We start from the raw sequence: 24,303 nt of genomic DNA, 5'->3' as shown, positions 1-24,303 counted from the left end.
AAAATAAATAAATGCCGGGTTGATGCCTAGAGCTATGCAGGCATCAGCTCGATTATAACCAAAGTCCAGTGATGTGCCGGTACGTCACTGGTGCTGAAGTGGATGCAAAGTGGTGTTTCGGCAGTGAAACCGTTATTTTATAGGAAGCTCAGCCATTCATAATTTATGAATTAATACAAGATTTCCTCTGATTTGCTGAGGTGGAGAGGCCAGTGTCTGATGTTATGATCCTAGAATACAAGGCTTCCTATGAATGGCTGATTAGCACTCAGCTTGACTCGGAAGTCTCTGTCCTGCTGCCGGTACACAGCTTTGTTTACTGTGTGTAGCTGATGGTATATACAGTTTATACAGCATTCCAGAGGGTGCATCTGTGAAGGAAGATGTTTGTTTGGATCAAACTTGCAAAACTATTTAAAGTCACAGTAAAACTGGAGTTGAGCTTTAACAGTGAAGTTCTTGTCAAATCCAACTCTTCTAATTTACACCCCTTCAACCTTTCTGCTTCTGCCTAAACACTAAGTTTGGAGCAACATGAAAGATGTTTGCTCAGTAGTCCTTTGAAAACTGTGGCTCACTGGTTGTAGTGGAACTGCATACCTGAACGACATGAACTACACGTTCCAACATGCCTCCTGGCTGTTTAGCAATGCATTATTGTTTAAAACATTTTTGCATTGCTACACAGCCAGGGCCATGTTAAAAAAAAAAAAAAAAAGTGGTTACCCTTCAAACTTCTGCTCTCTAGTGTTTGATCCCATTTCTTGTTTTGTCTGCATTTTTAGGTGGTGCTTTTTACGTTGCTGAAACCAGTGATGCAGCTAGGCCACATTATCTTTCTTCGTGGGCTCCTATTTTACATGCTACCTCATTGTGGCTTAGCAGCTCTGGTTTTATCCATTCTGATCAAGAGGAAGCTGGCAGCCGGCTCTCTCGACCAGTGACTCCAAACACTATGGGGCAAGAGCAGAGTACAAGGATGCCTGTTAAGTCACCAGACGATATCAACTCCGAGAAGTTTCACCTAATTCTTGGTATGTGTGTATATATAAATATATATATATATATATATATATATATATATATATATTTTTTTTTTTTTAGGACTTATGTGTTGCCACTTAAGAGCACAGACGTTAGGCAATTTAGAATTTAATACAGCTAATTTATAACTGTTGTTCAGATGTCTTAAAGGAGAACGCCAAGGTAGGCTTGTAATTAAAATGCATTAGCAAGCGCTCAAAGACAAATTTATTGTGCATGGCTTAACGTTTTTGCCCCCTTGTTATCCTCCGCTGTAGAATATGAAAATTAGGAGGTGCCCACCTGACATATTGGTGTTAATGTTCTTCCAGGAGGCAGCATAGAAATGACAACTTACAGCTTGGTAGTAAAATTTGAAGAAAAAAAGCAGTACTGGGTCTTGGGGTAAACATTAAAGAACATTTGGATGGACAGCATTCATTTTAAAAGTTAAAGGGGGGGGGGGGGGGGGGGGTGGGTGGTAGACGGAGCCTTTGCTATCAGTTGTGCAGTGTGTCATGAATCCATAGAAGGTAGGACATTTCCAGGAACTTCTATTAATATTGGGCACCTACTGAGATTGTGATTCATAACCATTATGGTTTCCACTTAAGTCACCAGTTAAACAGCCACACACAATTTACCAAGGGCAAAACTGTACTTGGCAAATAGACAGCGATGGATTGGATCACATCATTTATTTCTGTTTATACTGACCTCCAAGGACTCATGCAAGCAGAATTCTTTGCATGCTGGGTGGCAGGAGGCGTTGCACACACTAGTTCTAAGAGACCTGCTATATGAACATAATAAATTGCTTCTACTTTAGTTCATTGTTAATATATAAGCTTTTACTGTGAGTTGAGTATTCTATATGGGCGAAATTAATAAAGGTGTGGATGTTTAACTACATTATATTTATATAGTCTGAATTTTTTTTTCTATAGGAATATGTGTGGAATTTCTTTGTTGCCCCCCTGTGGATGCACCTATGGAGAGAATTACTGCCTGTTTGCGGGCTTTGAAAGCACTTTTCAGAGTCTCCTGGCCCCGAGCTCAAATAGGGGCTGATCCGGTAAATACTAGGTCCACCTCATCCTGCATAGCACATCATAGTGCATTTGTAGAAACTAGTACTGGAAGGCATAGCAAACAAATCATTTACAAACTTTTGCCTATCTTGTACACACCAAGACTAATGTATGGATTGATGCACACCATTTTTATTCTTATCGTACATCACGGGACAAAGAACCATAGTAATTACTATGTGGGTTATAGGCCACCTTCAGATGATGGACACTGGCATGCCCAAAATTAAAAATTGCACTCCCTATATAACCCCTCCCACTGGTGGGAGTACCTCCATTTTTTCACAAGTGTCTAAGGTTTTGGTTAACGAGTAAAGATGTGCTGTGCTGAGCTCCTTTGGAGCAATCCTTGCTGGGGCTAGCCATGCTGACCGGATACATTGAAAGTGTCTTTTGGCCACATTGAATGGTACCCGGGTATCCGAAGAAACAAGGTTTTGCCTGTAAATGCTTCTCTTTTTAGAGAGCTGGAACCCGGGATCCAGTATTTTTTGGTAGTAAGGCCATAAAAAAAGGCCTTTAAGATCAGTAAATGTTGCCATGCCTATGTGTCACCACATGTATTGAGCACTCACCACCTCATGTTGAGAGAACACACTGTGTCAGGGAGCTGAGATGTTTCTTCCTCCAGGCAGACAGCAGGATCTCCGGTAAGCTTGAGGGGGGGGTTCTTCTCCCCACCTATCGCCCCCCCGTGCTGACAGTCTCCCCCTCTTCATGGGAGAAGAAGCGCTCTAAGTTTTTCTTTTGAAAAAAAAAAAGAGCAAAGAAAACTATCGCGGTCAGCATGTCGCTCTGCAGCTTACAGACCCCCCCCCCCCGCGCCATGTTGCTCCTTCCCGTAGGTACCAGAGGACTTACTCGCGTGGTAAAAAGTAAAAGACTACCCCCAATTGCGACCCCCTCATATTTCAGGCCTCAATCCAGCACCATCCTCACTCCTGCTGGCTTGGGGAGTGTTCTTACTTGCACAGACTGTACATCTACATCTCCTACTCAGGTCATTACCTATATTTTTCAGCCTGCCGGCTGGATTACCTAGCTACCATCAGCCCCACTCAATAGTGGTCTGCTGGCCTCCTGTGCCTCAATCTAGCACCACCTTTACACCTGCTGGCCCGGAGAGCATTCATGCTTACACAGATGGTACATCAGCATCCCCTGCTCTGGTCCTGCCCTGTGTTTTTGAGTCTGCCTGAGTGATTTCTGGATAAATCTGGCTGTTTGCTATCTTGCAGCCTCCTGTGCTGACGATGGCCATCTTGCTACACCCAGACAAGCCAAAAGGACATAGAAGTGACGGCGGCCATCTTGCTACACCCCAGACAGAAAAAAAGACACAGAATTCTACTAACCTTAAGACTTTCAAACTTTAGTCTAAACTTTTTTTATTTTAATGCCACGTACACACGATTGGAATTCTCGTTTGAAAAAGCTCTGATGGTTTTCCAGTTGGCATTCCGATGGAATTCCGTTCAAACTTTCTTGCCTACACATGGTAACACCAAATTCCGACCGTCAAGAACGCGGTGACGTACAACACATACGACAGGAATAGAAAAAGTAAGTTCAATACCTAGTAGCCAATAGCTTCCATCTTGTAGTTGAATCTGAGCATGCGTGAGTTTTTTTCGGCGTCGGAATTGCATACACACGATCGTAATTTCTGATAGAAAGCTTTTCCATCTGGAAAATTAAGAACACGCTATTCAGTTTTTGCTGGCGGCAATTCGGCCAGCTAAATTCCGATGGAGCATACACACGGTCGCATTTTCTGATGAAAAGCTCTCATCTGTCTTTTGCTGGCCGAAATTCCGTTTGTGTGTACGAGGCATTACTCTTCAGTTTTTCAAGGGAAATCTCCTCCTGACGTTACCCGGGTTGCCCCAGCCTGCACCACCCACCGTTGCTACCCCCTCCACCACCACACAACCGATCACCACCACGCCAACTCTGCTCCAGGACAGAGCCCGAGCGGCACCATGGCACCTCAAGCTACTCGCTTCATAACACCTACTTCATAACACAACCCAGAGCACTCTCCCATTAGGTGCGCCATCAATTATTCATTTGACACCCTCTGCAGCCTAAGGAATAATGCTACAACATTACCGACCACCACCCTAACAATACTACAAAAAGAACAACTTTTAAGAGCAAATTTGAAACCAACCATCTAAAACAGGAATACACCACGTCCAGGACAACACCTATCAAGCACCCTGATCGACACTAGATCAGCAGTCAAGCACAAACACGAAATTCATGATTTTATCACTCAACACAACACAGACTGTCTCTTCATCATGGAAAGCTGGCTAACACCTTGGACTATAACACCATTCTAGCAGATTTAGTGCGTGAGAACTACTGCATCCTAACTGAGCACAGAGTCGGTCAAAAAGGAGGTGGCTTAGCAGTGATCTACAAATCGCACCTCATGTTCACAAACCAACTTTACAGAGGTCACTGCCATTCATGGAAATACTCACACTTCAATGTCAAACAACACCCCAGGACACCTTTCACATACTACTTTGCTACAGACCACCGGGACCAAAGACACTTCCTTGCACCTTTTATCGAATTCATCTCTACATACATCTGGAAAACCAAATATCTCCAGACACTTGGGGACTTTAATCTCTGGGCAAACTCTTCCCAGGACTCTATCGCTACCCCTTGCATCAACCAACTGGAAGCACTAGGCCTGCAGCAACTAATAATTGCTCCCACGCATGCTTCGGGCCATACCCTCAACCTCATCTTCAAACAAAACATGGATATTAACACACTTGATAACATGCCATTGCCTTGGACTGACCACCACGTGATCAAATTCAAAATAAACATTACTTACCAAATACCAACACACTCAACGACAATACACTGGACAAGATCACAGAAGAAACTATACTCACAACTCTTCAAAACTACACTATCCAACAAAATAGGGGTTTTAACCCAAAACTACTCAACTGAAGACACACTCAACTCCCTTAACACAGTATTATTATAGACAGCAGACATAGTTGCACCAATACGCAGAGCAGCCACCCGCAAAAACAATTCGGGCTGGTTCAATGACTCTCTTACATCACTGAAACAAGAACGCAGAAGAGCTGAAAGAGCATGGAGCAGGAACCAAACAATGGAAAACCACACAAATTACAAATCACTTTTTTTTTTTGTGGTTGAACTAGAGGGACTTGTGTCTTTTTTTTAACCTGACTAACTATATAGCTATGTAACAAGATACCACAAAGCCATCTTCATAGCAAAAAAAAAGAACATTTCTCCAAAACCATCTCAAAAGCCATAAACCTCCCTCGAGCACTCTTCAAACTAGCCACTCAGACTATGAACCTCACCTGTTTAGAGTCTCCAGCAAACCAAACACAAGAATTCTGCTATGAGTTATCTGATTTTTTTTTTTTTTTAATTGGCAAAATCGCAACCATTCGGGAAATAATTCAGCAGAACATGGCAAATAACCCCACTCGGCCAGAACAAGAAGGAAAAAAAACACACAAAGTTTCTACAACCACCTAGATTTACTGTGATCAAAATCACCATTGACACCACAAAAAACATCATCAGAAACCTCAGAGACAGGGCAAACAACATCATTCCCACAAAACTTCTGAAAGAATGTACCAACATCCTGGCACCTATCAAAACATACCTCGTAAACCAGTCATTTAAAGAAGGAATCGGCCCGACCTCCCACAAGCAAGGCACAATCAAACCCCTCCTAAAGAAGCCTAACCTTGATCCTAAAGACCCACACGACCGCAGACCTGTCACAAGCCTCAATGTCTTCTTCAAAATTATTGAGAAATCAGTAGTGCAACAGCTACAACTCCATCTGGACACCCATAAACTCTTGGACCCACTACAATCAGGTATCCGCCCTGGCCACGGGACAGAAACTGCACTGCTCAAAATCTGGGATGACACCCTCGAAGCAGATGAAGCAGAATCGTGTCTCCTAGTGCTGCTGGACCTCAGTGCAGCGTTTCGACACAGTAGACCACAAAACCCTGCTCACTCGTCTCACAGAAGTAGCGGGAGTTGCAGACTGAGACTTACGCAGGTTCGCATCCTTTCTAGAAAACTGATCTCAGAAAGTGAAACTAGGAACGTCCACTTAGGAAGCACGAAAAATTACATGCGGAGTCCCTCAAGGATCACCCCTGTCACCCATGCTCTTTAACATCTATCTCCGCCCACTCCTCAAAATCATCAGCAACCAGGATCTACTTTATCACTCTTATGCGGATGACATCCAACTCTACCTTCCAACAAAAAAAGACCAATACCAGGCACTAGAAAACGGTCTCTCATTGATCGACGATAGGATGACGGAGAGCTCCCTTAAACTCAAGGGATCCAAAATAGAAATCCTCTTCCTTCACGCAAACCGAAGCAAAAACCCTGGCACGATGTCCACATAGCTCACCATCCTCGGACAACCCATCACCCCCAGCACTAAAGCCAAAAGCCAAGTGACTCTTTGACTCAAACATGATGATGGATGCACAAATAGGATCAGTAGTCAGCTGATCCCGCTACCATCTTCGCCTACTGCGTAGACTCATCCCCTTCATCCCTGAAGCAGTAGTTGGAACAATCATCAATTCCTGACTCGACTATGCAAATTCTCTCTACCTAGGACTTCCAATATACCAAATTTCACGTCTACAAACCGTCCAGAACACAGCAGTCAGACTGGTAACTGGAAAAAAAACATGGGAATCAATCACCCCATCCCTGAGGACCCTCCATTGGCTAGCCGTGAAGGATCGAGTTACATTCCAGACCCTCTGCCTCACTAACAAATGTGCACAAGGAAAAGCCCCGCAATACCTCTGCGACAAAATAAAGCACTACACCCCAGGTCGCACTCTCTGGTCAACTTACTAGAACCTCCTCCACATCCCCAAGACCCGTTAAAAATTAAAAGGCGAACAAAGGTTCGCAGTACAAGGACCAAGGCTCTGGAATGCTCTACCCGCGGACATCCGCTCGGAGGAAAACTATCTGGCCTTCAGGAAGAAGCTCAAGACCCATCTCTGAAAACCCAGACGGACACTGGCAGCAAAAATAGCCCTGGGGCGATTTAGTTTGCATATGTAGCGCTATACAAGTTATTCATTCATTCATTCATTCATTCATTCAGGAAAAAGGGAAGAGCTGTAGGCAATGCGGGGGGGGGGGGGGGGCTTAGCAGCATCAGCGTCCTCCAATGCCCAACACAAGGATGCAAGTTTTTAAAAGCACCTTTTGTGTTGCTGCAGGCTGTGGAGGGACACAAGAGCAAAAGGTGGCGTTAAGAGGTTTGGTGACACAGGCATTGCCTTTGAGACATTTTTACTGCTGCATCAGGCTGGACATTAATAGCAGCAACTGTGTTGGACTATAGCTCAAGCAGTATATACATTCTTTCTAGTAGTACCTCTGCTTTGTGCATCGGGCTATGGCAGAAGGGGAGTAAAAACATAAAGGGCTCTAGAAAGACTTATTTAGTCACACGATAGCCTAGATCCATCCCAGTAAGATGGCATCCTCCCCTGACAGTAATATGGCTGGTCACGGTGAGCCGTCAGGAGGGGCAAGTGTTGTAGCTCTTAAACACTGCAGGCCCTGTGTATATTACTAAGGAGGTTTTTTTTCTTCAACCATTTTAAGTAAAAGTTTGATGCTTTAATCGCATCCCAGAGTGGGACTAAGCATAGCAGGTCCCCGTCCATTGCTCAGGACCCTCATACTGAGGAACAAGGAGCGAGAGATGGCGAATTTCTCTTTCTCTCTTTTTTCCTATTCATTCATGGCTAAGAAAGCTTATGTATTCTGAGTGAAAGCACCCAGATAAACAGTTGCTTTCCTCTGAAAAAGTTCTCAATACTTTATTCTATGGAGGAAGGATTTTATGGGGAGTTCCTGCAATTAACGCTGCTATATCCTCTGTAAACAAAAACCTGACTTGTCCAGTAGACAATGCTCATATGCTAAAGGGTCCAACAGATATGTTGGAGTTCCTTTTTTTTTAAAAAAAAACAATATTTCGGTCGCAGGTTCAGTCATTCAAACCTGCGCTGTCATTCAGACTATCTCAGTCCTTAAAGGACCAGTTTATAGAGGTACTCAAAGTTATTCCTGATCAGCAGGCCCAGGGTTTGAACAGCATATCAGAAGTGTTCTTTTTTACAGTTGACACTATGAAAGATTCCGTTCTCCAGGCCTCACGGCTCATGCTAAGGCTGGTACATGTGCATAGAATCCTATGGTTGAAAGATGGTCAGCTGAAGCGCCATGCAAAAAGCTCTTTGCCAGTTTCCTTTTTTATGGTGAACGGTTATTTAGAGACAATCTGGATAAGTATATCCAAAGAATTTCTAATGGGGAAAAGTTGGATGTATTATACACCTGTGTGTGTACACATATGTATAGAGTGTTGCGCTATTAATCGCAAATTACTTGCGATCTCTTAATTGTGATTCACTTTAAAAGAAATAAAATACATAATATATATGTGCAAAATCCATATACATGCACACATATACAACTCCTAAAAAGTGCTTGTGCATCCGTGAAATTCAAAGTAATAAAAATGTGTGTGTGTGTGTGTGTGTGTGTGTGTGTGTGTGTGTGTCTGTGTGTGTGTGTATATATATATATTATACAGGTTTTATATAGCGCTTTACAACTTGAGGGCAGACATTACAGTTACATTACAATTTGGTACAAGAGGAATCAGAGGGCCCTGCTCTTTAGAGAATATATATATATATATATATATATATATATATATATATATATATATATATATATATATATAGAGTCAAGTGTCCATATATTCAACAAAAATTTCAGTTTAAACGGATAACGTGACAGGTGCCTTCATGCATTAGTGCTCTCCTCCCCATGAGATGTACCCTCACCTTAAGGGTTTTGGATTTAAGCCTGAAATGTTAACAGTGAGTGATCTGGATCTCTCCTTATCCCCGGCTGCTGCACATGGATCCTTTTCACTATGACTTTCTTTCTACCATAGACTCCACAGCTGTCTCTTAATTATATCCACCAAGCCTTCTCAGGGTCACATATAAAAAGCAATGAGGCATACCATAGTGTAATACTGCTTTAAAACTTTAATCCTTTAAAACATGTTATACATTCAACTCACATTTCCACGAATAAAAACACTCATGTAATGCCTCGTCTGACGAGGTGTTTGGTAGTGAGCAGAGGAGGAATAGAGTCGGCACGCTGTATACGCCTGGGCTGCAGATCCAGGGTATAGGTTTTTCCTATCCCCCCTCACCGCTACATGCACTACATGAGTGTTTTTATTCGTGGAAATCGGTCAGGGTGGTGAGTCCTGCGGTTGTGCCCCTCAGTCTGTGATCAGCTAGGAGGGTGGGATTGTGTACCTTGTCCTAAGTCCCCAAGTGTGGCAGATGAGGTGGGTCAGCATGGCGTCAGAAGCTGGCGCTTCTTCCCCAGACATCCCTGTAATTGCCAGGGTGGAGGCAGTGTGTGGGCGCAAGGGGAGTAAAAAATGTCCCCTGCCCCCTCCCCCGTCCTCTGGGGAAAGCTCTGATTCAGACTCGGGCCCGCTGTGTCTGGCGGCCCCTGTTCTGACGTGTCAGAGGATGCAGACCGGGACCGTGAGGATGATTCCGTGTCCGGGTCAGTGCAGGAAAAAGCGCTAGTTGGAACACTTATCACCGCTGTGCAGGATACTGTGAAAATACAGGAATGCAGCAGGATCTCCTGCTGAGGTGTTGGCCCCTTTTGAGTCCTGGAAACCGACCTGTACACCTAAGGTGTTTCTGTATTTGACTTAATTTGATAAGTTCATCTACAAGGAATTGGGAAGCCCGTAAAGGGCCTTTTCAGTCCCAAGAAGAATAGCGGTGCGTTACCCCTTTGAGGAGAGCCTCCTTAAAAAATGGATGGCTCCTCCGTTTGCTGACCCCCCGGTATCCAGGTTGAATAAAGTAACCACAATTCCGGTAGAAGGGACTCCTGCATTCAAGAACCCTACCGACAGAGCCGAGGCAATGGCCCAGTCCATGTTTATGGTAGTGGGGTTAGCATTACGGCCTGTGGTGGCCACGGCCTTGGTGTTGCAGACACTTACTAAGTGGGCAAAGTTATTGCACTGTGAATTGGAGAAGCAACAGTCTCCCCCAGTCTGCGTAGAACTGGCAGACCAGTTGGTGATGCGGCCCTGGATACAGTCCCCCCTGCTCTCTAGAGCATCGGTATCAGCAGTGGTGCTACAGTGCCTGATTTGGCTGAAATGCCGGTCTGTGGACCAGGCATCTAAACAAGCTCTGGTGGATTGGGCTTCCTTGGTGAGAGGCTATTTGGAGCTTTGCTGGATGACATTATTAAGAATGTTACAGGTGGGAAGAGCATGTTACTCCCACAGTCCAGGAAGGGTAAGGAGCCACGCTGTAAGCAAGGGCCCTCCTTTTCCGCTAGGAATCGGCTTTTTCGCCCACCCGGAACGACAGGTACGCGCTCCCAGTTCGACAGGGTGGCTATTGAAGGACAAAAGTGTCCCTGCTTTCACAGGCCAAACAAGCCTGCGAGCAAAAATGTGTGAGGAAATGGGGTGGCGTCCACGCATGTCTTCGGTTTCTAGGAGCCTACTGTTTTTACAGCCAGGTGTGGATCACAAACTTGCCTTAAGCACCATCAAGGGACAGATATTAGCCTTGGCTGTCTTTTTTTTTTTTTTTTTCCCAAAGCCCATTGGTGTCTCACTCATTGGTAAGCACCTTTGTGCAAGGGGTTCGGCATGTAGTCCCTCCAGTTCGACCACCCCACCTCTGTGGGATCTGAACCTGGTGCTATCGGCGCTTCATAAACCGCCGTTTGTGAACATCAGGGAAATTCCCTTGTTGACTTTTTCCCAGAAAGTTGTCTTTTTAGTGGCTATTACATCTGCCAGGAGGGTTTTTGAGTTGGCGGCCTTGTCCTGCAAGTCGCCCTATCTGGTTATCCACAAGGATGAGGGGGTGCTACGTCCGCGACCCTTGTTTCTTCCAAGGGTGGTTTCGGCTTTTCATCTTAATGAGGGCATTGTCTTAGCTATAGCTGCAACTAACGATTAGTTTGTCTGTCGACTAATCTATCGATTATTTTTTCGATTAGTCATTAACTATACGATTATTATTATTTATTTATTTTTTACTTAATCTAGTGTGCTCTTTTTGTGATTAGATAATTAATCCTTTGGTTAACTTTACAAAAAATAAGTACAACTTCTAATATAATATTTAAACTTTTATTAAATTTTTTCCAAAAAATACTTCAATGTAGTAAAGTTTTTACAGTATAAAAAAGTGCCAAAAATAAAATGTAAACACTTTAGCATCAGGCACGAATAATGGCATTGCCATTAATTCAGAGCCTGAAGCATTAAAAAATGCCATATAAAAATGCAACAAAAGCACTGCTGCTCTGCGCTGCTGCTCAACACTGGGTGTACAAAAACACATGAAAGACCTATACAAAAATAAAACAAAAACTGCCAAAAAATAAAAGGTAACACTTTAGGGCATGAGGCATGAAAATGGCGTATAAATTCTGCTTAACACTTGGCAAAAGATGCATTCAGAAGGCATTATGTGGTAACCTTACTACTCAACCACATAATGCCTTCAGAATGCATCTTTTGCAAAGTGTTAGGCAGAATTTATATGGCATTATGCCTGTTAACCTAAAGTGTTGTTGTTTATTAAGTAACACCGCAAAAATGCTGGTCAACATACAATAACACTATGTAATTGTAATCATTACATAGTGTTATTGTAGAGTGTTGATTGAGCAGTATTTTTGTGGTGTGTAACTTGTAATGTAAAACATACCTGTTTTCAAGGAAGGAAGGAACCAAGCCCAACAAAAGCACTGCTCAACACTGTGCAAAAATAATGGCCAATACACTGAAGGCAGTCATCTCAACATAAATGCAGCCCAACAAGGACAGTGCATCAGTGCAAAAGGTTGGGGGCCTGTGTGTTACTCTAGCATTGCAATGGAGGAAGGTTAGCATATCGACATGCTCTGAAGTTAGGCTTGTTTTGTTTTTTTTGTCACAATGTTGCCAGCAACTGAGAAAAGCCTTTCAGGCACAGACAAGTACCTCTTTACCAGCATGGCCAAGATGGGAAACCTCTTTTCATTTTCCTTCCACCATTTCAGCGGATTTTCTTCCTTTGGAATAGCCTACTCACTGAATTACATGTGTATCTCATTCCTCACAACTTCACTGTGGGTTTCTTGATCTTGGATGTGACCAGTCATGTCATCCTCGCCATTACTGTGGTGATCATCTGAATCTGAAGAACCGAGCAAAGTGTCTAACAGAGACACTTGCCTCTTTTTAGAAAATTTCATGTCTGCACTGGCTGACTACTGTTCCTCACATCAATGTTGAGTTTGCTCTTCCTCATATCTTCTTTTCACTTCAAGAGCAAGAGCTTGGACCTTGAGGTGAACTTTTAAACTGTCCTCTGCTGGCAGGAATTTTAGTTTGTGGAATCTGGGGTCCAGGGCTGCTGCAATAAGACATATATTTTCTCCACCATCATCTCTGAATTTAGTTTTCCGCTCCCATCTTGATGTCATCTCCTGTGCAGCAGCACTTTGGAAAGCCTTGACTGCTGCTGTCTTGCAAATTGTCCTCTGTATGGATTTCTGGAGGCCCTTTACCAGAGGAGGTAGAGCGGAAGCAGTCACATAGGACTCTCCACTCAAGAAAACAGTAGCACACTCAAAAGGCTTCATGACTTGTTCCACTTCCTCAAGTAAGCTCCACTGATCATGTTTTAAATCCAGGAAGCGCTTCCCTCATGGTGTGACATCAGGATTGGAAAGAGTTGCAGTCACAGGCCACCTCTGTTCAAGCAGGCGACTGATCATGTATAAAGTACTGTTCCATCTTACGGATACATCATTTATTAGTGCATGCTCAGGGCTACCCATTTTTTGCTGCTTTGCTTTAAGCTTTGTAGTGGCCAGCTCACTTTTTTTTAAATGTTCCACAAGGCACTATGCAGCCCTCAGTGTCTTGCTGATCTGGGCATCCCTCAGGGCATGGTTGACAACTAACTGCAATGTATGACAAGCACACCTGAGGGAAGAGATGCCATGCTTTTCTTCCAAAATACGCAGAGCAGCGACAACATTTGCAGCCTTATCATGGACAACTACATTTACATTGGCCATGGGTATCTCAAACTTTTCAGCTGCTTTTTCCACCCAGTTAGCATTGTTTTCAGCTGTGTGCTGATCTTCAAGTGGCATAGTGGTCAGACTGTACGATGTAAGATTCCAGTCTTCATTGATGAAGTGGCATGTGACACCCAAGTATGCCTCTGTGGCAATACTGGTCCATGCGTCTGTGGTGAGAGCTATTTTTGATTTCACGTCTTTTAGTGACGCTTTCAATCTTTCAAAATTCTCCTCATTTCTTCTCCATCAGCTTAGTGAAATGGGACCTGGAGGGAAGTGTGTATCCTGGTTAAAACATGTTGATCATCTCACAAAATCCTTGACTGTCTACAATAGAAAGGGGTCTCATATCTTTTACAATCATGTTGAGTATGCTATGCAACGAACATTTGGGGTGTGCAAACAGTGACATCCTTTTTATGAAAGAACTCCTGTACACAGCTTTGCCTCTTCCTGAGAAAACAAAACAAAAAAACACACACAATAATAATTAACATTTAGGAACCTGAACCAAGTTTAACCAACATAAAATCAATCTATGAATCTTCAATGCTAATAATGTACTTGTACTGTGTATTTCAAAGAGGGTACAGGTAGGGTAGTAAATCTCTGCAATAAATTAATATTATATTGTTTCTGCTCTGCGTATTTTGGAAGAAAAGCATGGCATCTCTTCTCTCAGGTGTGCTGGTCATACATTGCAGTTAGTTGTCAATGTCAACCATGCCCTGAGGGATCCCCAGATCAGCAAGACACTGAGGGCTGCAGTGCAAAGTGCCTTGTGAAAAAATAAAAAAAAACATGAGATGGCCACTACAAAAAAGCAATTAGCAAAGCACAGCACAGCAACAAATATGGGTACCCCTGAGCATGCACTAATAATGACGTATCATCCGTAATTATTTACTAGCAGTATATATTAATTGACCACAACACAATTGTAATAATTACTCCCATTGTTTCCCAAATACTACTTACAAAGATGGCTCGTCCGTTTGAGGTCGTAGAGCGCCAGGATGTTTTTTCTGCGGTGCTCGTGCATCCCAGTAGTGCTGCCGTGGTACGCCATTTCGGTTTTGCAGCGGGAACAAAGGACCATTTTATCTGGCCTCTGTTTAAAGAATTCCCATACCTTTGAAAGTCATAGTATGGCTTTTTGTGCTGCACTGGAACTTCCCCATTCCCGGGAGCATGAGGAGGAGCAGCGGCAGCAGCCGCCGCCGCCATTAACCCACGAGATGAGACGTATTTTCGTAGTCGATTACGTCGACGCGACGTGGCAGCTCTAGCATTAGCATCCCTTTGTCCTAAGCCGACACATCCTAAAGAAGTTGTCCTAAAGAAGTTGCCCTACATTCCTTGGATGTGGTCCGGGCATGGAGGGTATATCTGTCTGATATGTCTTCCTTGCAGAAGTCAGACTCTGTTTGTTTCAGTGACCGGTCTGAAAAAAGGTTTGGCGGTCTCGTCGACTACAATTTCCTGGTGGATCAGACAGAGCATGGTCCAGGCTTACGCCTTGAAGGGGCAGGTGCCCCCCTTTGCTGTCATGGCCCATTCCACCAGGGCAATTGGGACCTCCTGGGCGTTCCGACATCTAGCGTCTGTTACCCAGGTGTGTAAGTTACAATTTTGTTGTAAATGCATTTTTGAGGCATACACTGGCCGCAAGTTCTGGTGCGGCCATTTCAGATGGTAACTACTCCATTGAGGCATGCTTCTGGTTGTGGTTGAAATTATGTTTTTGCTGTTCCACCCTTCTTTTGGCACTGCTTGGGGATGGCCCTACGGTCAAGATTTAAAGGAGCTGTGTCCGTCAATGACTGAAAGAAAATAGGATTTTTGTACTCACCGTAAAATCCTTTTCTCTGAAGTTCATTGACGGACACAGCACCCACCCCTCCTACTTTGATGTACTGCTTGTTGACTTACTGAGCTGAAGGAAGCAGACTGAGGGGTTATAGCCAGAGAGACCGCTCCCTGGGCGGAGCCATGCAGTTCTGCTGTTTTTACATGTATTACATGCTCTGCCTAGTCCTTCCTGAAGGTGGCGTGATAACCCTACAGATTTAAAGGAGCTGTGTCCATCAATGAACCTCAGAGAAAAGGATTTTATGTTGAGTACAAAAATCCTATTTTTCAGTTTGTAGCTCTGCCTTTTGGTCTAGCTACTCCACCTCAAGTGTTTACAAAGGTCCTGACTCCTTCTTTAGCCAGGGTAATGGTTCAAGGTATAGCAATACTAGCCTATTTAGATCTTCTCTTCATAGATCAATTCGGTAACCCGCTTAATCCAAACTTTGGTCACTGCAGTTAGCTACTTGGAATACCTAGGTTGGATTCTCAACCTAGAGAAATCCTCCTTATCTATCAAAAGAGGATGTTTTTTCCCCAGGTAAGGATCAGTTCTATAAGGAAACTGATTAAATTACTCAACTCAAAGAAAAATACTTCTATTCGGCTTTGCATGAATTTGTTGGGAAAGATGGTGGCTTCTTTCGAGGCTGTTCCTTATGCGCGGTTGCATTTAAGACTGCTGCAAAACAGTATCCTGTCAACTGGGAACAAGAAGGCCCAAGCTCTGGGCTTCCTAATGCGTTCATTCCCCAATGTGCATCAGAGCCCCAATTGGTGGTTGATATCCAAAAATCTTCAAAAAGAGGAATCCTTTCTACCAGTTACCTGGAAGGTGGTAACAACAGACGCCAGCCTTCTGGGCTGAGGAGCAGTCCTGGAAGAAGCATCTGTCCTAAGGAAAGGGATGACCTTGTCCATCAATATTCTAGAGATTCGGGCAGTACACCTGGTCCTCGAGGCCTGGACGCTCAATCTACAGAATTCTCCTATCGGAATCCAATCCAACGATGGCACAGCTGTGGCTTTTTATCATTCACTTAGGGGGCATAAAAAGTTGTGCGGCCCAGAAAGAGGGGAATCATATTCATATTCATATCTTGGCAGAAAACAGCATTCTTTGCCTATTAGCAATTTTCATTCCAGGAATAGGAATTGACAGGCGGACTACTTGAGTCGCCAACAGTTGTTCCTGGGAGAATGGTCCTCTCACCCCGACTTGTTTCTGTTGATATACCAGAAGATGGGAAGTTTCGGATGTGGAACTTTGTGTCAAGGACAAGGGATCCGATGGCATACAAAACAGATGCCTTGATTTTTTCCATGGGATCGTTTTTTTACTGATCTATGCGTTCCTTCCTGTTCTGCTGCTTCTGCGCCTTCTTCGCAGGATCAAGCAAGAAAGGAAGGTGGTGATTCTTGTGGCCCAGGAGATCTTGGTTTGCCAAGATCATAAAGATGGTGGTGGGGGACCCTTGGACCCTACCACTATGGCCAGACAGGTCCGGTATTCCAGCCTACCTTACAAACGCTAAATTTCGCAGTTTAGCTATTGAGACCCAAATTCTGAAAGATCGTGGGCGGTTAGCCTCAGTAGTTCTAATTTGGTAAATGCTAGGAAGCCGGCCTCCAGAGTCAAGAATCTGGAAGGAATGTGTCTCCTGGTGTAAATCCAGGGGTTAGCACCCCAGGAAATATGTCATAGGTAGGATCCTTGAATTCCTACAGATATAAGAATTGAAGCTGGCCTTGAGTACTATCAATGGCCAGATGTCGGCCTTATTGGTCTTTCTTTTCATCAACCACTTGCATCCCTCTCTCTGGTTCATAACTTTATTCAGGGGGTAATGCGGATTAATCCTCCAGTTTGGTCACCCCTGAACCCTTGGGACTTAATTTTAGTCCTGTCGGCTTAGCCTCTTTTTGGAGCCAGTATGTGATATTACCTTGGTCCTCTTGATGGGGGAAATATTTTTTCTTGGTTGCCGTATCTTCTGCAAGAAGAGTATCAGTGTTGGCTGCTCTTTCTTGTAAGGAGCTGTATTGGTTGTTCATAAGGATGAGGCTGTATTGCGGCCTCATCCTGAATTCTTACCGAAGGTAGTATCAGGTTTTCATTTAAACCAGGAAATTGTTCTGCCTTAATTTTTTGCCAGAACTTCGTTTCTGTGAAAGAAAGGTCACTACGTTTTCTTGATGTGGTGAGAGAGGTCAAGGTCAGATTCGTAAATAAATGTTTTGTTTGTGTTGCCAGATGGTCCTAAAAGAGGACAGGCAGCATTGAAATCTACTATTTCTAAATGGATTTGTCAAGTGATTGTTCAAACTTATGGTTTTAAGAGGAAAATTCCTCCTTTTCATATTGAAGCGCACTCCACCAGGGTTGTTAGTGCTTCTTGAGCAGTGCATCACCAAGCTTCTATGGCTTAAATCTGCAAGGCTGCAACTTGGTCTTTAGTCCATACATTTACCAGATTCTATCAAGTAGATGTAAATGGCATGAGGACACTGCCTTTGGGCGCAGTGTACTGCAGATTGCAGTATGAGTCCTCTAGTCTCTTAGTGCCCTACTTTGTTGTGTCTCCCTCCCTTCAGTTGGCATTGCTATGAGACATCCCACATAGTAACTACTATGGCTCTGTGTCCCATGATGTACGATAAGAATAGGATTTTTATAACAACTTAGCTGTAAAATCCTTTTTTCTTTGAAGTACATCACGGTACACAGAGGTCCCTCCCTTCTTGGTATACACGTGTATTGCTTTGCTACAGAATTGAGGTACTCCCACCAGTGGGAGGGGTTATATAGGGAGTGAACTTTTTAATTGAGGGCGTGCCAGAGTCCATCACCTGAAGGTGGGCTATAACCCACATAGCAACTACTATGGCGCTGTGTCCCGTGATGTACTTCAAAGAAAAGGATTTTACAGGTAAGGTGTTATAAAAATCATAGTTTTGCACTGTGCTGTTAGACAAATTCTAATATTTTATCTAAGTAGCTGAAGGGTATAGAATAATGGTGTGCATTTTGTTAAAAAGTCAAGCTATACATATTTTCTTTCAGAAGAGCAGATTATATGACCTGTTTCTCGATGCTGTAAAATGTAATTGTTCTTTGAATCAGTTTAATGAGTTCAGCTTCTATTTTGCTGCTTTGTATCCTCCAGGAACTTGCTGTTGAATTAGTCTCTGTACTACATCGACTGCTGCTCATGAGAGAGTGCTCAGAAGTACAACTTTTGGCATTGGAGGTTGGAAAACAGATCCTGGGTGCAGCTCAAGAGCATGTGCAGGAGAGGAGGAGGAGTGCAGAAGGTATGGGAATACAGTATGTACAAATTAGTAATAGGTGTGATAGTACAAGGAGAAAAATTGAGTGTTAAATGCCAATAAAGGAAATCTGTCATAAGAAAAACCTGGAGGCTCCCATTCCTTCTGAAATTGCCTGTCAAGATAATTATCTTTCTTCAATACTTTGTGTTACTGACCTAAACAGTATGCAGATATGGATTTTCTAATCTGCATATTTGTTTTGGGTCAAAGACTAAAGATGATTGAGGCTAGTTGGTCAGCATATTTGTTAAGCAAATAGCATTTTGAGAAGAAGGTCTGCAGTGGCAATCCTTGTCTGTATTCAACAATAGATTCACTTTAAAGCGGAGTTCCACCCAAAAGTGGAACTTCCGCTCATTTGTCTCCTGTCCCCCTCAAGTGCCACAATTGGCATCTTTTGGGGAAGGGACAGGTATCCCGTTCCCACTTCCGGTAGTTCGTGTCCCGGATAATATGTACTACGTCCCGAGTACACTCCTCTCCAAAAAATTTTTCTTCTTAGGGCTTTCTTTTTAGACCTAAATGTCTAAATACTCTGACCATAATCTAATCTATAACCACTTCAGCCCCGGACTATTTTTATGGTCAAAGACCAGACCACTTTTTGCGATTCGGCACTGCGTCGATTTAACTGACAATTGCGCGGTCATGCGACGTGGCTCCCAAACAAAATTGATGTCCTTTTTTTTCCCACAAATAGAGCTTTCTTTTGGTGGTATTTGATCACTCCTGCTGTTTTTAGTTTTTGTGCTATAAAGAAAAAAACACATTATTTTTTACTTTTTTTTTATAATAAATATCCCCCAAAAATATATAAAAAACATTTTTTCCCCTCAGTTTAGGCCAATACGTATTCTTCTACATATTTTTGGTAAAAAAAAATGCAATAAGCGATTATTGATTGATTGGTTTGTGCAAAAGTTATAGCGTTTACAAAATAGGGGATAGTTTTATGGCATTTTTATTAATAATTTTTTTTTACTAGTAATGGTGGCGTTCAGCGATTTTATTTTTATTTTTTTTTATTGTGACTGCGACATTATGGCAGACACATCGGACATTTTTGACACATTTTTGGGACCATTGTCATTTATACAGCAATCACTGCTATATAAATGCAGTGATTCCTGTGTAAATGACACTGGCAGTTAAAGGGGTTAACCAGTGGGTGGCAGTGTAGGGGTTAAGTGTTCCTAGGGGTGTGTTACTAACTGTTGGGGGCTGGGCTTTCATTTAATGAACACTGATCTCTGCTCCAATTATATGGAGCAGAGATCGGCGTCACTTGTTGCTAGGCAGAACGGTGAGATGCTGTTTACAACGGCATCTCTCCGTTCAGCCGCCCCTTGAGACGATCGCGGGTATGACGGCCATTGAGTCCGCGGGACCCACGACCGGACTCATGGAGGTCCCGACCAGCACGATGGCAGGGCAGCATTAGAGATTGGACGTACCTGTACGCCAATATGCCTGCCCGTACATCGGCGTGCGCTGGTTTTTCTTAATCACTTCCTTGGTCCCCAATCAGACCTTGAGTGTTTCTGCACCTGATTTTCAAAAAACACGATTTATACACGGAAAACTGTGTCGCACACAGTGACGAAAAAAAGTATTTGATCCCCTACTGACAAAGAAATGACCAGCCTATAATTTTAGTGGTAGGTTTATTTTAACCATTAGAGGCTGAATAACCACGAAAATATCCTGAAAAATGCATTACTAAAAATTTATAAACTGATTTGAATTTTAATGAGTGAAATAAGCATTTGATCCCCTATCAATCAGCAAGATTTCTGGCTCCCAGGTGTCTTCTATATAGGTAATAAAATTAGATTAGGTGCACTCTCTCTTAAAGGGAGTGCTCCTAATATCGGCTAGTTACCTGTATAAAGGACACCTGTCCACAGAAGCAAGCAGTCAATCATATTCCAATCTCTCCACCATGGCCAAGACCAGAGAGTTGTCCTAGGATGTCAGGCACAAGATTGTAGACCTACACAAGGCTGGAATGAGCTGCAAGACCATCACCAAGCAGCTTGGTGATAAGGTAACAATTGGTGTGATTATTCTTAATTGGAAGAAACACAAAATAACTGTCAATCTCCCTCGGTCTGGGGCTCCATTCAAGATCTCACCTCATGGAATTCCAATAATCATGAGAACAGTAAGAATCAGCCCAGAACTGCACACGAGAATCTTGTCAATGATCTCAAGGCAACTGGGACCATAGTCACCAAGAAAACATTTGGTAAAACACTACACCATGAAGGACTGAAATCGCGCAGTGCCCGCAAGGTCCCCCTGCTCAAGAAGGTACATGTACAGGGTCGTCTGAAGTTTTCTAATGAACATCTGAATGATTCAGAGGGCAACTAGGTGAAAGTGTTGTGGTCAGATGAGACAAAAATGCTTTTTGGCATTAATTCAACTCCGTGTTTGGAGGAGGAGAAATGCTGCTTATGACCCCAAGAACACCATCCCCACCACCAAAGATGGAGGTGAAAAAACTATGCTAAAGGGACAGGACAACTTCATTGCATTAAAGGGACGATGGACGGGGTCATGTACCAGGGCTTTAAAAATGGGTCGTGGATGGGTATTCTAACATGACAATGACCCAAAATACATGGCCAAGGCAACAAAGGAGTGGCTCAAGAAAAAGCACATTAAGGTCCTGGGGTGGCCTAGCCAGTCTCCAGACCTTAATCTGATAGAAAATATGTGGAGGGAGCTGAAGATTCGAGTTACCAAACATCAGCCTCAAAGCCTTAATTACTTGGAGAGGATCTGCAAAGAGGAGTGTGACAAAATCCCTCCTGAGATGTATGCAAACCTGGTGGCCAGCTACAAGAAATACCAGACCTCTGTGATTGCCAACAAGGATTTTGCCACCAAGTACTAAGCCATGTTTTGTGACGGGGGTCATATACTTATTTCATGCATTAAAATGCAAATGAATTAACAACTTTTTTGAAATGCATTTTTCTGGATTTTTTTGTTATTCTGTCTCTCTCTGTTAAAATAAACCTACAGTTAAAATTATAGACCATTTCTTTTTCAGTGGGCAAACGTACAAAATCAGCGAGGGATCTAATCCTTTTTTCCCTCACTGTAAGGCAGCCCATTCACATCAATGGGATTGCCCTATGGCCATTTGTCCCCCAATAGAAGCTCCTGCTTTTTTGGGAGGCAAGTTTAGCATGGTTTTAACCATGTGACTTTTGCGTGATAATTGTGCCAAAATCGCACCACGTAAGAATAACGGCACCCTTCCCCATCCCACTAGAACCGGTATACCTCCTTCTGGGCCTTGGGAAAAGTTGCAAATAAATTGGCCTTCTATGTCTTACTAGCAGAAAAAAGGGCTATTCCTGCATGTTGGTTGTCCACCTCCCCTCCAACTCAGGCTCAACTTATATAAGCTATTAATGATATCTGTAGAATGGAGCACATGACAGCCATGGTAGAGGATGCCATTGATGGATTTGACAAGATATGGGATTCTTGGGTCTGCTCTATATATAGTACTTCTCATTGATATTATTACTAACATCCTACATTTGCTTTCATTTAACTTGTGAAGGTTTCACCCCCAACTCCCTCTGTGGTATTGATATATTTGCCACCATCTTCTCTTTTTCATTATCTCTTTGACCCCATTCATCTCTCATACTTTTAATGATGGACAACATAGCCTCTCACGGTATGGTAGCTTTCTCTGTTCGAATCGAATGATTTGATTCTTATTTGCTTGTTTTTATATTATTTTCAATTATTGTCATTTGTATTACGTTTTATACCAATGTCTTATATTTTCTCAAATGTTTACTCTACTAATTGATATTTCAAAATACTGTTTGATATGTATTCTTCTGAATTTTTTTCAATAAAAATACAATAAAAAAAAAAGAAAGAATAATGGCGCCCAAATATTCATCGCTCGTTCTGCCACGATTTACATTCGTGGGCAGAATCGCAACGATTCTGCCCCCGATTTCAGATCGCCTTATGTGAATGGGTCCTAATCATTTTGATGGAGAGTTGTCCACTCCTGCGTCATCACAATTGTATATGAAAAGCATTATTTGCAGGAAAATTTGTATCTCGGGAAGACAATTGCAGAATCATCGACAATATATTACAGCCCTAACTAGAGATAAGTCTCATTCAGTCCATGTTATGAAAAGGGGAGAAGGTAGTTTGCTTTTCTGTTATTTTAACAAACCACCTCTCTTAGGGTAACAATGTTCCTCTTTCTGTGTGACAGTGTATTACTGGCCAGGTCACCAGCTGAAAAAAGACAACCGAAAAAAATGTCTCCTGATTGTGGTTTTTCTCAATCACAGTGAAATCTCTTCTTTCTGAGATTGGTAGTGGCAACCAAGCGAGTCGCCTTCCTCCAGGTGGGCGGGGCTAGCAGGACTGTGATTGGCTTTAGTAGTGGCCAAGACAGTCGTCCCCCTCCTGGAAACAGGGACCGTTCCCTAGCAGAACTGCACTCAATCCCTCCCTCATTACAAAAGCTGACGATCGCAGCTACAGCAAAGTTGGAGAACCAAACAATGTTTCCCATCTTTTACAATGTGTGGGGGCACAGTGCCTCCCCCTCAGAGTAGGTGCGGCGTGGGGAATTCTGAGATCGGAATGCATTAGTGTCTCACTGACACTTCCCCGGGCTGCTCTGCTGATGAGGAGGTAGTCGAGCGCTGGCAAAAGAGGCTTTGTGGCACCAGTGCCGAGGGTTGGCAACCCCTGTTGTAAACCATTAAAAACTCTTACAATAAAACAAGATTTTAACCGCTTCCCGACTGGCGAATTCAGCAGAATTTCGCACGGACAGGCAAATTGGTGTACAGGTGCCAGTCAGGACCCCCGTGAGTCCGGTTGCGTGTCCTGCGGACTCGATCGCTGCGGGGATACAGCATCTCCCCGTTCTGCCTAGCAACAAGTGACACTGATCTCTGCTCCCTGTGATCGGAGCAGAGATCAGTGTTCACTAACACACAGCCACGCCCCCCACAGTTAGTAACACGCCTCTAGGACACACTTAACCCCTACACTGCCACCCTCTGGTTATCCTCTTCACTGCCAGTGTCATTTACACAGGAATCAGTGCATTTGTATAGCACTGATTGCTGTATAAATGACAATGGTTCCATAAATGTCCGATGTGTCCGCCATAATGTCGCAGTCACAATAAAAATTGCTGGTCGCCGCCATTACTAGGTAAAAAAAAATATTAATAAAAATGCCATAAAACTATCCCCTATTTTGTAAACGCTATAAATTTTGCACAAACCAATCGCTTATTGCGATTTTTTTTTTTTTTTACCAAAAATATGTAGAATACGTATCGGCCTAAACTGATGAAAAATAATGTTTTTTTATATATTTTTGGGGGATATTATAGCAAAAAGTAAAAAAATAGTTTTTTTTCAAAATTGTCGCTCTTTTTTTGTTTATAGCGCAAAAAATAAAAACCGCAGGGGTGATCAAATACCACCAAAAGAAAGATCTATTTGTGGGAAAAAAAGGACGTCAATTGTTGCGGAGCCACGTTGCACGACCGGACAATTGTCAGTTAAAGTGGTGCAGTGCCGAATCACAAAAAGTGGTCTGGTCTTAAGCCAGCAAAATGGTCCGGTTTGAAAGTGGTTAAACATAAATATTGCTGTTAATATCATAGGGAACTCAAATTTGAAGAGCATGTTGCTAGTATCACATCTATTCAGTTTTGTTCCTAATTGTT

General features: G+C 43.0%; 1 protein-coding gene across 2 annotated transcripts in view; it reads left to right on the top strand.

The window, feature by feature from the left end:
* HEATR5A (HEAT repeat containing 5A) overlaps positions 1–24,303 on the top strand; it is a 277,562-nt gene that overhangs the window by 214,858 nt on the left and 38,401 nt on the right. For both annotated transcript variants that reach the window (XM_077464810.1, XM_077464809.1), the window contains 3 exons: positions 786–1,034; positions 1,971–2,098; positions 18,389–18,536. In XM_077464810.1, the coding sequence (XP_077320936.1) occupies positions 786–1,034; positions 1,971–2,098; positions 18,389–18,536 (525 nt within the window). The remainder of the gene's footprint in view (positions 1–785; positions 1,035–1,970; positions 2,099–18,388; positions 18,537–24,303) is intronic.

The sequence above is a fragment of the Lithobates pipiens genome, unplaced genomic scaffold (assembly GCF_037356315.1).
Source record: "Lithobates pipiens isolate NorthernLeopardFrog02 unplaced genomic scaffold, aLitPip1_a1.2 Scaffold_30, whole genome shotgun sequence".
In the NCBI taxonomy this organism is placed as follows: Eukaryota; Metazoa; Chordata; class Amphibia; order Anura; family Ranidae; genus Lithobates; species Lithobates pipiens.
Note: the sequence above shows the minus strand (reverse complement) of the source record. Positions and strands in the feature narration are given on the sequence as shown.